Consider the following 12,293-nt stretch of genomic DNA (forward strand, 5'->3'; position numbering starts at 1 on the left):
AAAGGAGCACGAGAGCATCCTATCAGAAGGAACATTTCCCATAAGGAAATGGAAACTTGCTTCAGTGACACCTTTGTGAAGGAGTGGAGCATGGTTCTCCTGTGCTTTTTTTCATTTTTAGCTTGAAGTTAGACCTTTATGTTATCTCTGGGAGGTGGGGCAGGTTGCCTGGGGAAGATCTGTTCCTCCAAAGTTGAAGACATTAGTCACCCCTCTTTTACACAGTCCACATGAAGCACCTTCCAGTTCTCTTTGGCCTCACTTGAAGGGAGGGCTGAGCTCTAGAGATGAATGGGTGGGACTGGTACTTAATGGCATGTTCTGCTGTGGTCTTGGGGAAGCTCCTTCCTACGAAGCTGGTATTTGCCTCTGGAAGCAAATACCCTCAGTGATACCAAGCTATTCTGCGGCAAGCTATTTAAGACAGAGACCAGATTTGGCAGATAGTTGGAAAGAGCATTGTGGTATGCATAAGAGCCATGTGAGTCACCCATGCTTCCACACTCGTGCTGCATAACGCACTTTGCAGCCTGATGCACCTTTCTTAGTGGCTAGGCTTTCTCCTAATGCCTTTGGAGACAGCTGCACTTTTGTGATTTATCTGAAATGCTGCATTAACATACTGCATCAGAAGTAGTCATTTGTTTTCATCTGTGTACACTGTCCACTGGTATACAACAAAATGTAATGAATTCATTGCATTGTTATTTCTTTAGTCGGTTTATCTTCCTTATCAAGCTCTTTGGTGATATATATATATATATATTTCTCTTTCAGTTCCTGATTCACTGTGAAGGCACCAGGTTCACAGAGCAAAAACACAGAATCAGCATGCAGGTAGCTGAAGCCAAAGGCCTACCCAAGCTCAAATATCACCTGCTGCCACGGACAAAGGGATTTGCTGTCACCGTCCAGTGTTTGAGAAATGTAGGTAAGGAATTGCACAAGGAAAAGTTTCCAAGATATTATTTTGAAATCTTTTTTCAGAGTTATCTGCATACTGCAACTAAATATGCGTCTAAACTAAAACAGAAGCAGCAGTTGCCACTGGTTCACATTAGCCACTAAATTAGACCAACAGTTTTTCTGCAAAGGCTTAATGGCAGTTCTGCTTACTCATGATAATTTACTCGTGATAATTTCAAAATAACTCTACTTCCCTTCCATCAAATCCCTCCTCCAAACGACTGCATTCTGACCATTGTATTTTGGCTTAATAACTGGAGATACGAACAAGACATGACTGCATATGAAGCTCCTTCATCCTTGCCTTTGCAGCTGGAGCAAACAAGCCAGGAAGTCTTCCATCAACCAGTTTCCCAAGTCAGGATATTAAATCATGGTTTGAGGTTGGCTCAATATTCTGGCTTGTTAACCATGGCCTCCCAGGCCAAATGAACCAGGAATTGTAGTTAACAGAAGGCTTCCTGGTTTAATTGCTCTTGCTAGGAGGGAGGAAAGAAAGAGTATGTTTGTTCATTGTGTGGTTTTTAAAGCTGAGACATGATTATCCAAATGAACCCACGGTTCCCATGACTTTTTTCTCTAGACAAGATAGTTATCTATGTGTCAACAGTGAGAAAGTTATAGGCTACCTTTTTGGCTCAAAACAGTGTCAACTGTCAAGGGGATTTTAAAAATCTAAACTATTTGGGGGATGTTATTTTAAATTTTGATAATATTGCAAAATTGATATGTTTTAACTTACTCTTGGGTTTTCTTTTTGTCATTTGCATTGTACTGCAATGCATTACAACAGCTCCCATCCACCCCAACAATCATGGTCAATGGCCATGGATGATGGGATTTGTTTTTCAGCAACATCCAACATTCCTTCCCTTTTGTCCTAATTTCAGTTTGGTTGTTCCAAATCTTTTTTTGCTTGCTGGCACAAAGGTACTGCATGAACTCTCCAGTTTACATTTCCTTGCTTTATGTGTTGTCCTTTAGCACAATATAAGTGAGAAGCATTTTCCTGGGTAAATAGACTGCTATTAGATGCCCTGAGGTAATAGCATATAGCGTTATAGAGAAGCTTATTGGTCCATCATTTCCTGACCTGTACTTTTCTTTTTTCTTTTTCTTTTTGGGATGTATATCTATTCAGATTTCCATTTCTTTCAGAGCTCTCTGATTTGTTTTCTTTTTTTAAAAAAAAATCATTTCAAAGGGAAGAGGTGCTTAGGACTCTCTCCTGCCCTCATATTTATGCCATACAACTTCAAATGATTCAGTGGTTTTTGTTGGACAAGCTAAAATAAGCCCATTTTGGGTTGTAACATCAGTGTAGGGAGGGATATGTGTGGTTTTGCATTATTCGATTTTAAATACACACACACACACACACACACACACACACCTTTTTTTTTTTTTTTTGTATACTGACCTATTTACAGATGGTCCAAGCAAGATTGCTGTGAAAGGTAAATTACTCAAAATATTTAGGAGTTTGACTGCTCCTGGTGAGAAAATATCAGCAATTTCCATCCTGAATGAAATGTTCAACAAAAATCCAGATAGTCAAGAGTTAAAAGATCAATGACAAATAGGGCTGTGGAGTCTGGTGCCAGAATGATATGAACTGACAAGCTTAATTGTGGATCATTAGCTCTACTTACTTTCAGCCAAACAAGCACTACAGTTCTCTCCTTTCAGAGGACCATTTTAATTGGTGTATAAAGCTCTCTGCACTTTCCTTAGATCTCTAATTCAATTTGTCAGTTCATCTTGTATCGCGGACTTGCACGCTACTGTTGTAGAAGTTACTGGCTTACCCATCACTTCCAGAAAGTGAAAGCACAACCTCTAGAGGCCATTTTTCATCTTCATTTTACTCGCAGCAGTTTAGGTCTGCTGGATTCCTGGAGCTGCAGTCCTTTCCCTACGTTCACATGATCAGCCTTCGGAATGGGAGTGAGATTGTTAACTGACAATGTGCTCTAAACAAGATGCCACCTTCTTTTCTTCCTATCTTCTGCCATTCTCCCAGGCAGCTGTATATGCCTACAAAAGGCATGCAAGACATAGCATGTTTCTTATTGCTAAAACAGTCTTTGAATTTGTTTGAAATGAACTGGAATATTGCCCGTCTTCTGACTGTAAGATTTTTGGACAACCAGATAGTTTAACTGAAAACCGGCTATTTATTATTTCAGCTTTTTATGCACCGTTTAATCAGTAGCTTTTATAATAGCACAAAACAATAAAAACATAATAAAACCAAACAGGAACCTGTACATCACCTTAGGTTTTTAGCCTGCTGGAATTAGAGAGTCTGAGTGTAGCCAGGAGTGGGCCTGTCTGATCTCAGTTTGGCAGAAGTTCCACTGTTTTGAATACTAAGTATATTGCAGGAGAAGGGATAGGAAATCCCATGTTTTCCTAGGATGCTCTCATGGAATGCTCTTGCCTTGCTCTGTGGGACAAGAACCTGGAATACATATGCGTGTTTGTGCATGTGTATCTGGTGCACCTTAAGAGCTTGTGTGTGTGCGCGCATTTGTCAATAACTAACTATCCACCTTTTGCCTCCCTTGGCTTGGTGTGTGCAGGACATGGTGTGGCTGCTGTATCCATTGCACCTAGTTGCTGAGGTGCCTCCTCCACCCTCAGGAGAAGGTTTGCAGGTGGTTTCATATGTTGTGTTAGGCACCAAGCCTTTCTCCTGTCTTCAGCCATCTGCTACTGCAGACGTCACACCACACACTGGGTTGCCGCTTCTTTAAAATGTCTCATGTGGCAGATCCAACATCCTGGAGAGCTGGGTGTTGGTTTGCTCCAGCCACACACTGGTCAAGATATTACCATGTGCCTTCCTACAGCTCTCACACTCATTTGCTATGTGTAATTTGTGGTTCCGGATCTGTCCTTTTGACTGATTCGAGCTCTAATTTGTTTTTTGATAGGCAGCTCACTTTCTTTCCTACCTCTGAGTGTCCTTCCCTATCAGTTGTTATAGTATGTATTTTTAAAAGTAAATACATAATAAACCACCATCTCTGTCTATAGCAAGTGATTATTTTCCACCGTTGGATGGAGGCAGGGGACTTGTAAGTGATGCTCCCTGAGATAGCTCAGTAGTGCTAAAAATCAGTCTGTGACAGCAATCATAGCGTGTGGTGTCTTCTCTTCCTCTGTAGTTTCAGCCGTGTATGATTCTACACTGAACTTTAGAAATAATGAGAATCCAACTTTGCTGGGAGTTTTAAATGGGAAAAAATACCAGGCAGATTTATATGTAAGGTAAGTATATTCCCTTTGCTATTTCCTTCCCTAATATACTTAACCCAAACAGTTGATTGTACAAGTTGTACCAGCTAATACATTTTGATGCACTCTTGACTCGATTGCATATGACTTTAGATTGGAATTTGTACGCATTTGCCCACTTCTAATTTAATAATTGTTGGTTTTAATTATATACCAAATGCTAGCAGGCGGTTTTCTCTTTCTCTCCTCTTTATTCTTTGTAGGCGGATTCCATTAGAGGAAATCCCAGAAGATGAGCAGGAATGTTCTAAATGGCTTCACAAACTCTATCAAGAGAAGGTTGGTTTATTATTCAGCAGCTCTTCAAATGATAAAAGGCTCTACATGGATTTCCAGCCTCTTTGCAGACAGTCTCCTGCAGTAGTTGTGTTTCCTAATGCATTTTAAACAGCAGAAACACTCTGCATCTGTGTTGGTGTAGCCAGTTGCAAAAGGAAGACAGGGCTCCTGCAGCTTTAATGATGTAGAAGAAAGGATATCAGCAGCGAGCTACACCTGCTGAAATCCCCTCTTCTACACCACTATTAAAAGTTGGAGAAGCCCTGTTCTCTTTTGAATCTGGTCACCCTAATTTGTGTTTAGAAATCGAGGAGGCAAGGCAGGGGACACACACACACACACCCTGTGCAACAGAGCATAAGTCTGCTGCTTTCTTCCTGCTAGTAGGACTTTAATTATTGTGCTCCGCCATGAACCATGCACAAGATAATGGCATGCAGTACCTTTTTAAAAAAAAAACACACCAAAAAACCTTTCCCCATTTCAAATCTACCATTCATTAGTTTGAATTAATCTGTATATTTGAACAACTGGCTGATAGTGCTTCAAGTTGATTAGATATTGTTAAGCTATTGAGCTACGAAGAGAGGAATTGTAACTCTGACTCCACTCAAGGCCCATTGAGTCCAGCTTTTTCGTTTTCAAAGGAAGCCAGCCTAATGCCTCTAGATGCTCACAAGTCTAGAATGATGTTGATGTTCTCCCATGTAGTTTGTTCCCGATACCTGGAGGATGAGATTCTCAAATGTTTAACTCTCCCTGAACGTACAAAGGAAGTCACATCTTCAAAATCCTCCATAATTTGCATATTCCTTCTGTGCCTTTTTGGAAGGAAAAATACATACTTCTGGATTTAATTGATTTATATGCTTTATTAAGTGTTTTAGAACACTTCCAACAACAGAAATGGATAATAACCAGGAAGGAAGGGGTGGGTAGGTTCTTGCTCACATAATAAAGGGGGGAAGCTGGCATGAGTTTGCCCAGTAGAAGGTTTAAAAGCATGGAATATGTGCAAATTGTGATCACTGTAATGGATAGAAATAAACATGCAAAGTATTTCACCAGTAGTACATAAATAAAGGAAGAGTCACTTTCTGGCAGAAAAACCCCCCACACTAAATAAATGGAAAAGACAAATTTCCTTGTGAAGCTGAATCTAAGAAGAATGTATTATAGAGGTGCTTGCAGACTTGATTAGATCTCTGGATTATATCTCATTTCATCAAAACCAATTTGGAAACGAGGAGTTTCTCATGGTTGGCAGCTAGAAATAACCCTCAGGCCTCATATGTGTCTTTCCCAAAAATACATATTATGTGATCTGAATAATCTAAAGTAACTTAAGCAGCAGAACTTCCCCAAATGGGTTGTTTTGTTCCCCAGAAACTTAAGCACATAAATCAATTCCCAAATTATTAAAATTAGAAAGTGACACAAGGCTGCAGTAGGTGAAGGATTTGTTTATGTGTACTATTCCCCCCCCAATATGTTTACTGCTTGGTTTGTTAGAGCAACTAGAAACTAACTATGTTGATGTTGCAAAATGTTACACCAAGATCAGTAAATATTCTTCTCTTTTGATTATAAATCTCTTGGAGATAAGGGCTCATTAAAACTGCAGAGTTGGTGACTGACAAACTAACAGCGGGAAACAGGCAAGCTGGTTGCCTCTGTGATATTCCTCCACAATGTCCACCAAGAGATCAGAGGCGATCAAACCTTCTGCAGGAGCCAGTTGGAATCCAAAGGATGGCTATGTGCATGTCTATGTATCTGTTCCTTGGACTTCTGCTGCTCACCACAGCAGTTTCTATAGCAGCAGCGTTTAAAACTGCACAGTAGCTTGTTTATTTGTGGGATCCATTTCAGAGAAAAGGGAATTCAAAGCTTAGGTTGCATGTGTGGTTCTCTCCCTGTGCACATATCATTTCTTGGGTTCCTGCGCTAAGGTAGACGTGAATGACGGTGTGGCAAAAATAGTTACTAAGGTGAACAAGGAGATTTGCTACACCTGGTTGGAAACTCGGAGGGGATGGGCATGCTCTGGGCCCCTTGACATCTTCTCACTCTCTCCTCCTTTGCCCTAACCAGGATTCTTTTCAAGAGGAATACTACAGAACAGGAGCCTATCCTGGCACTCCCATAGTGCCACCCCGGCGGCCGTGGACTCTATTGAATTGGCTCTTCTGGGCCATATTGTTGCTATATCCTTTGTTCAAGCTGTTCATCAACATGATCAGCAGCGGCTCCTCGCTGACTCTGGCGACGTTTGCCTTTGTTTTCATTGCAGGTGAGCTGTGGTTTGCAACCTTAAGGCTGCCTTTAGAAATAATATTTTGAGGAAACGGGTCCTTTTTCCATTCTAATTTTCTTGAGCATTTGTTCATCAATTAGATGTTTGCATGCGCATTTAGGTCTGATGGGGTGGGGGAGGAATTTAGTGTACCGGTTGCCCCCAGTAGACCACTCTAGAGGCAGTGCTGAAATTCAGCTGAGTGACATTTTGCTGTGCTATCACTGAAACAATCTTATTTCTCTCTCTCTCTGAATTAATATTGCTTTTTAAAGTCTGCAGAACTCAACTGAAAAGTACCCGTGAGTAAAGACACTGAAGAACTTCTCATTTCTCTTCCAGTCAGGGAGCAAAATGGAAAGAAATGAACTGAAGCTAGCAAGTTTTCAAATGCTCTTACTTTTCCAACAATGAACTGAGCTAATCTTGTCTTTTTCTTTCCTTTCTGTGATGGTAGCTTGATCTGTCCAAACAAATAACCAATATATCAAATGTTTGGGCACATGGCTTCAGCTCAGGGTCTCCACTTGACATTTCAATTCTGTCTGATAGTTTAGCTTCATATTTGCAAAAGAAAAGTAAGCTTTTAGAATGGGTGATATAGGAAAAATGAATGTCAGGATTGTGCCTATTCTTTCAGAATTGAAGATTCTCAGAATGGCTGAGTCAATCCGAAGACTGTTAGCAGATGCTCATTATCAGATTCTTAATTCTTGCTATTTTGTATTGAACTGTATTAGTCAGCTGTGGGTTTATCTACTAAACCCAACATCAAGATATCAAAACTCTGGTTTTGCAATTTCTGCGGAACAGTTACTAACCAGATTACATATATCTGACAGGGATTAACAGATTACAATAACAGAAGTGTCTTTTCTTCAGCAGCAAAAATAATTTTGTAGAATGTTTACTTAAAGGTACTTTGTGAATGGTGGAGCAGCCTCTTAAAACAGAGAGTGTGTTGTAGCCAGTACCCACCAAGTCTGCAGCATATAGTGAACAGGCTTCCTCATTCTGCACCACACCACTCCAGAATATTTGCTCATGAAACTTGCTTCAGTTTTGTCAAACCAGAGGTTTCAGGACTGAAGAGCACCATGTCTTTCTATGCTAATGTGTTCAGGTAAGCCACCCAGCATAATTCAAAAGCATCCTGTGTGAAATCAGAGAATGTTTTCTCTTGCCTGTAATGAATTCTCTTTTTCAAGCTACCTTTTCCCCCTCTCACATTCTCTTGGTGTCCTGATCCAATCAGCTTATGCAGTATCTGGCGTTCTCAGCATCTAACAGAAGAAAATAGTTGGTATTCTGTATTAAATCAGAGTAGTAGTACTGCAACGTCTCGCGTATGACTGAGATGACCCTGAAGCTTCCTGTTGTTGTTATATATTTCTTTATACCCCACCTTTTCCCCTAATGGGACTTCTTGTTGGCAAGTGCTTGCTGGCCAGTCAGTGTATGAAGACCATGCTCTGTTTTGTGCTTGTGTTCAGATATGACTCGTATGGCTTATCGATTAAACCCAGAGTTCATCTAGATTCAAGAGCTCTCGTTAACCATATCAGTCAGATTGCGTAGCTCAATTAGATTAACAGATTCAAAAAAGAAGTGTAATGTAATATTTTTGGACTAGGAGAATACAGTGAAGAAGGGTTTGTCCTGTCTTTAACCATATACCGTATTTTTCGCACCATAGGACGCACTTTTTCCCTCCTAAAAAGCAAGGGAAAATGTGTGTGCGTCCTATGGAGCGAATGCAGGGGGGAGGCAGGCGGGAAAAGCCCCCAAGAGCCGCACACAAGCTCCATGCGCTCTTGCGGGCTTTTCCACAGGAGGGAGAAGGGACTGACTGGCCGCATCAGTCCCTTCTCCCACCTCCCAGGAAAGCCAGGAGAAGCCGTGCAGCCCTTTTAAAGTGCACGCGGCTTCTGCCGGTTTTGCGGGAGGTGGGGGAATTCCCCCACCTCCCAGAAAAGCCAGGAGAAGCCGCGCAGCCCCTTTAAAGAGCTCACGGCTTCTGCGGGCTTTTGCGAGAGGTGAGGGAATCGCCCCACCTCCCAGGAAAGCCAGAAGAAGCCGTGCAGCCCTTTTAAAGTGCGCGCGGCTTCTGCCGGTTTTGCGGGAGGTGGGGGAATTCCCCCACCTCCCAGAAAAGCCAGGAAAGCCCTGCGCAGCATCTCCCGGCAAGGAGAGGCTGCGCGGGGCTAAAGGGGAAGGCAAAACAGCAAGCGGGATCCATCCCGCTCGCTGCCTTGCCTTCTTCCATAGCCGCGCGCAACCCCTCCGCAAGGAGAGGCTGCGCGGGGCTAAAGGGGAAGGCAAAACAGCGAGCGGGATCCATCCCGCTCGCTGCCTTGCCTTCTTCCATAGCCGCGCGCAACCCCTCCGCAAGGAGAGGCTGCGCGGGGCTAAAGGGGAAGGCAAAACAGCGAGCGGGATCCATCCCGCTCGCTGCCTTGCCTTCTTCCATAGCCGCGCGCAACCCCTCCGCAAGGAGAGGCTGCGCGGGGCTAAAGGGGAAGGCAAAACAGCGAGCGGGATCCATCCCGCTCGCTGCCTTGCCTTCTTCCATAGCCGCGCGCAACCCCTCCGCAAGGAGAGGCTGCGCGGGGCTAAAGGGGAAGGCAAAACAGCGAGCGGGATCCATCCCGCTCGCTGCCTTGCCTTCTTCCATAGCCGCGCGCAACCCCTCCGCAAGGAGAGGCTGCGCGGGGCTAAAGGGGAAGGCAAAACAGCGAGCGGGATCCATCCCGCTCGCTGCCTTGCCTTCTTCCATAGCTGCGCGCAACCCCTCCGCAAGGAGAGGCTGCATGGGGCTATGGCTTCTTTAGCCCTGCGCAGCGTCTCCCGGCAAGGAGAGGCTGCATGGGGCTAAAGGGGAAGCCAAAACTTGGCTTGCTCCATAGCTGCGCGCAACCCCTCCGGCAGGGAGAGGTTGTGCGCACCCTGTACGCTGCTCTTTGGGGCTGGGGGGGAAAAGATTTTTTTCTTGATTTCCCCCCCTAAAAACTGGGTGCGCCCTATGGTCCGGTGCGCCCTATGGTGCGAAAAATACGGTAGTCTGGGCTCTAGAAGGCTGCAATGTAAATTATATCTTTCATATAGTTTTCACACAACTGAAACAAATGGCACCAGAGCAGCCCAAATTATGTGCCAGCTGCATACATTAAGCAAGACTATTTGGCTGGTTTGCAGTCTCACTTTGCTCATAAAGTGTGGTGTGTGGTGAGAGAACTCTGCAGCAAACAGGAACATTAGCTACTGGAAATCCATTCTCAAGGCTATCTTGCAATCGTAGCACATAGAAACATCCTTTTTTTTGGGAGGGGGGGAGAAACACCTGATACCAGTTGTTACACAGAATTTATACAGCCTTACTTTTAATTGCAGGTGCATGGATTGTGTGCTTTCTTTCTTACAAAAGCCTTCAAAATTGGCCCCAGTATTAACAGTTAGGACATAGAAAAGTCAGAGGGGCAGGTAGAAGCCACTGCCTAAGACTGTGCAGAGGAACAGGACACAGAGACATGCTGTCAGTCAGAGATGTGGCTGGGCACTATTTCTCCCCTGCCGGGATTGCATTGGTAGTGGTCATGGCAAATCATCTGCTGCAAGCCGAAAATGCAGCTTTGCACATCGTATGCTCAGCCCACGATTGAATAACTAGGCAGTGTGGCGTCCTGACACATGTGCTTACGCAAAGCAATTTAGAGGATCCATTCAGTTAGCACAGGTGCGGCCTTATCTGGACTAAAAGGGGAAAGAACATTCAGGCAGGCCAGTGAATCAACCCCACAAAGGGGACTCCTTTTATATGGAGTGCTGTTTTGGTGGCACGGTTGTCATAATGACTGCAATAATTATAACCAAAGGCTTCACCTCCCCCCCCCCTTTTGAGATGGAAGCATCTCTTGTTATTTGTTGATTTTTACTCTTTTTATGTTTTTAGCCAAGAATGCACCCACAGTGGTTTTTTATTTTATTTTTTCAGGCTCCCAACAGTATTATGGTGCAGGATAGCTCAGCTGGTAGAGCATGAGACTCTTAATCTCAGGCTGAAGGGTTCGAGCCCCATAGTGGGCAAGAATATTCCTGCATTGCAGAGGGGCCCTCATGGTCCCTTCCAACTTTCCAAGTCTGTGATTCTATGACAGCTTAGCTCCCAGATGCTCAGTGCCAGAAAGGGGCTATGCTGGGTTTTTGAGGTGGGTTCCATCTGATGCTTTTGAATATTTAATGCGAAGAACATTTGAGAAGTTGTGGAATGGTTCCAGCCCATAAATTTTACAGGCAAGAGAATTAGCTGACAATAAAAATAGCCTTGGGAAACAATGAGGTCCAATGTTGCACGACCACTATTATTATATAGCTTAGTGTGATGATGGTGGAGGCCACATTGATTGATTTTTGTAGTGGAAAAGGATATTCAGAATGTTCTTCAGGTTGTAATCATAATTCTGTGCAGATTGTAAGATTAAGGTTTTAAATGGAGAATGCTCTCAGATTTCAAAGACTTCGATCTGCAGTAGATTACACCTAAACTATGCAAGAAATTGCTAGCTGAGCAATTACGAAAAGGAAATGTTTGTAGTAACTCATGTTGCATGTACTGCTGCATGTTTAGTGCATGTGGATTATCTGAAACTGACTTGAAAGTGTTGCCTGTTTAACTATCAAGCTACTGTAAATTTTAATCACTGGGTCTTAAATAACAAACTAGACAGAAATCCACATGGCTAAATTAAATGTTAACCTGAAACTGCAAATGGGAGACTCTGCTGCATAATGTGAGAGGTCATCACACGTTTCAAATACCCTGTAGTGAGAATTGCATATGAAAATTTCAGGACAGAGTAGATTGTCGCCAATTATATGTTTTAAGTACTATTTGTTACTAGTGAGCGGACATTGCATAGATGAGATGTGAAAGTAGACAGTTACTTTTTGATTCTGCAAACGTAACCAGGTTATGTATACAACAGTAGATACCCCAACTTAGTCCTAAAGCCTTCCCCCAATTCACCACAGTGCATACAGTCAAGCTCACTGATTAGAAAACTTTGCTGGGTTGTGGATTTTAATGAAAGCAGCTCCCACAAGAAGGATTCTCATATGTCACATTACTCTGGATTGATTTTAATTTGAATTAAAAAGAATTTTATTTTCTCTAATCCCAGTTTTTCTCTTCTTTTGTTCATGGTCCCTGGAATTACCAATTTTGCTTCTGTTCTTTATCTTAGTACGTGGGAAACACTGGGAAAGTCACGATAACGATCCAAGATTATTTATTTAATTTTATATACAACACATACAGTTTTTTTTAAAAAAAAGAAAGGGGGAAAGGTTTAGTATATCATTATAACGATTATTAACAGTTAATAACTTTTTTTTTACCGTACTGTATTTTGTATGAGTTCCAAATTTCATTATACTTGGCCATGCAAAGTCT

General features: G+C 42.7%; 1 protein-coding gene across 9 annotated transcripts in view; it reads left to right on the forward strand.

Annotated features, from left to right (window-relative positions):
* The window catches only part of AGPAT4 (1-acylglycerol-3-phosphate O-acyltransferase 4), a 64,910-nt gene that overhangs the window by 43,440 nt on the left and 9,177 nt on the right, over positions 1-12,293 (forward strand). For all 9 annotated transcript variants that reach the window (XR_003705943.2, XR_013392211.1, XR_013392212.1 and 6 more), the window contains 4 exons: positions 778-931; positions 4,140-4,242; positions 4,473-4,548; positions 6,643-6,841. Coding sequence is in view for 5 of the 9 variants with exons in the window: in XM_028723842.2 (XP_028579675.2) it covers positions 778-931; positions 4,140-4,242; positions 4,473-4,548; positions 6,643-6,841 (532 nt within the window). In the remaining 4 variants the exon portion in view is untranslated. The remainder of the gene's footprint in view (positions 1-777; positions 932-4,139; positions 4,243-4,472; positions 4,549-6,642; positions 6,842-12,293) is intronic.

This window comes from Podarcis muralis, chromosome 3 (assembly GCF_964188315.1).
Source record: "Podarcis muralis chromosome 3, rPodMur119.hap1.1, whole genome shotgun sequence".
In the NCBI taxonomy this organism is placed as follows: Eukaryota; Metazoa; Chordata; class Lepidosauria; order Squamata; family Lacertidae; genus Podarcis; species Podarcis muralis.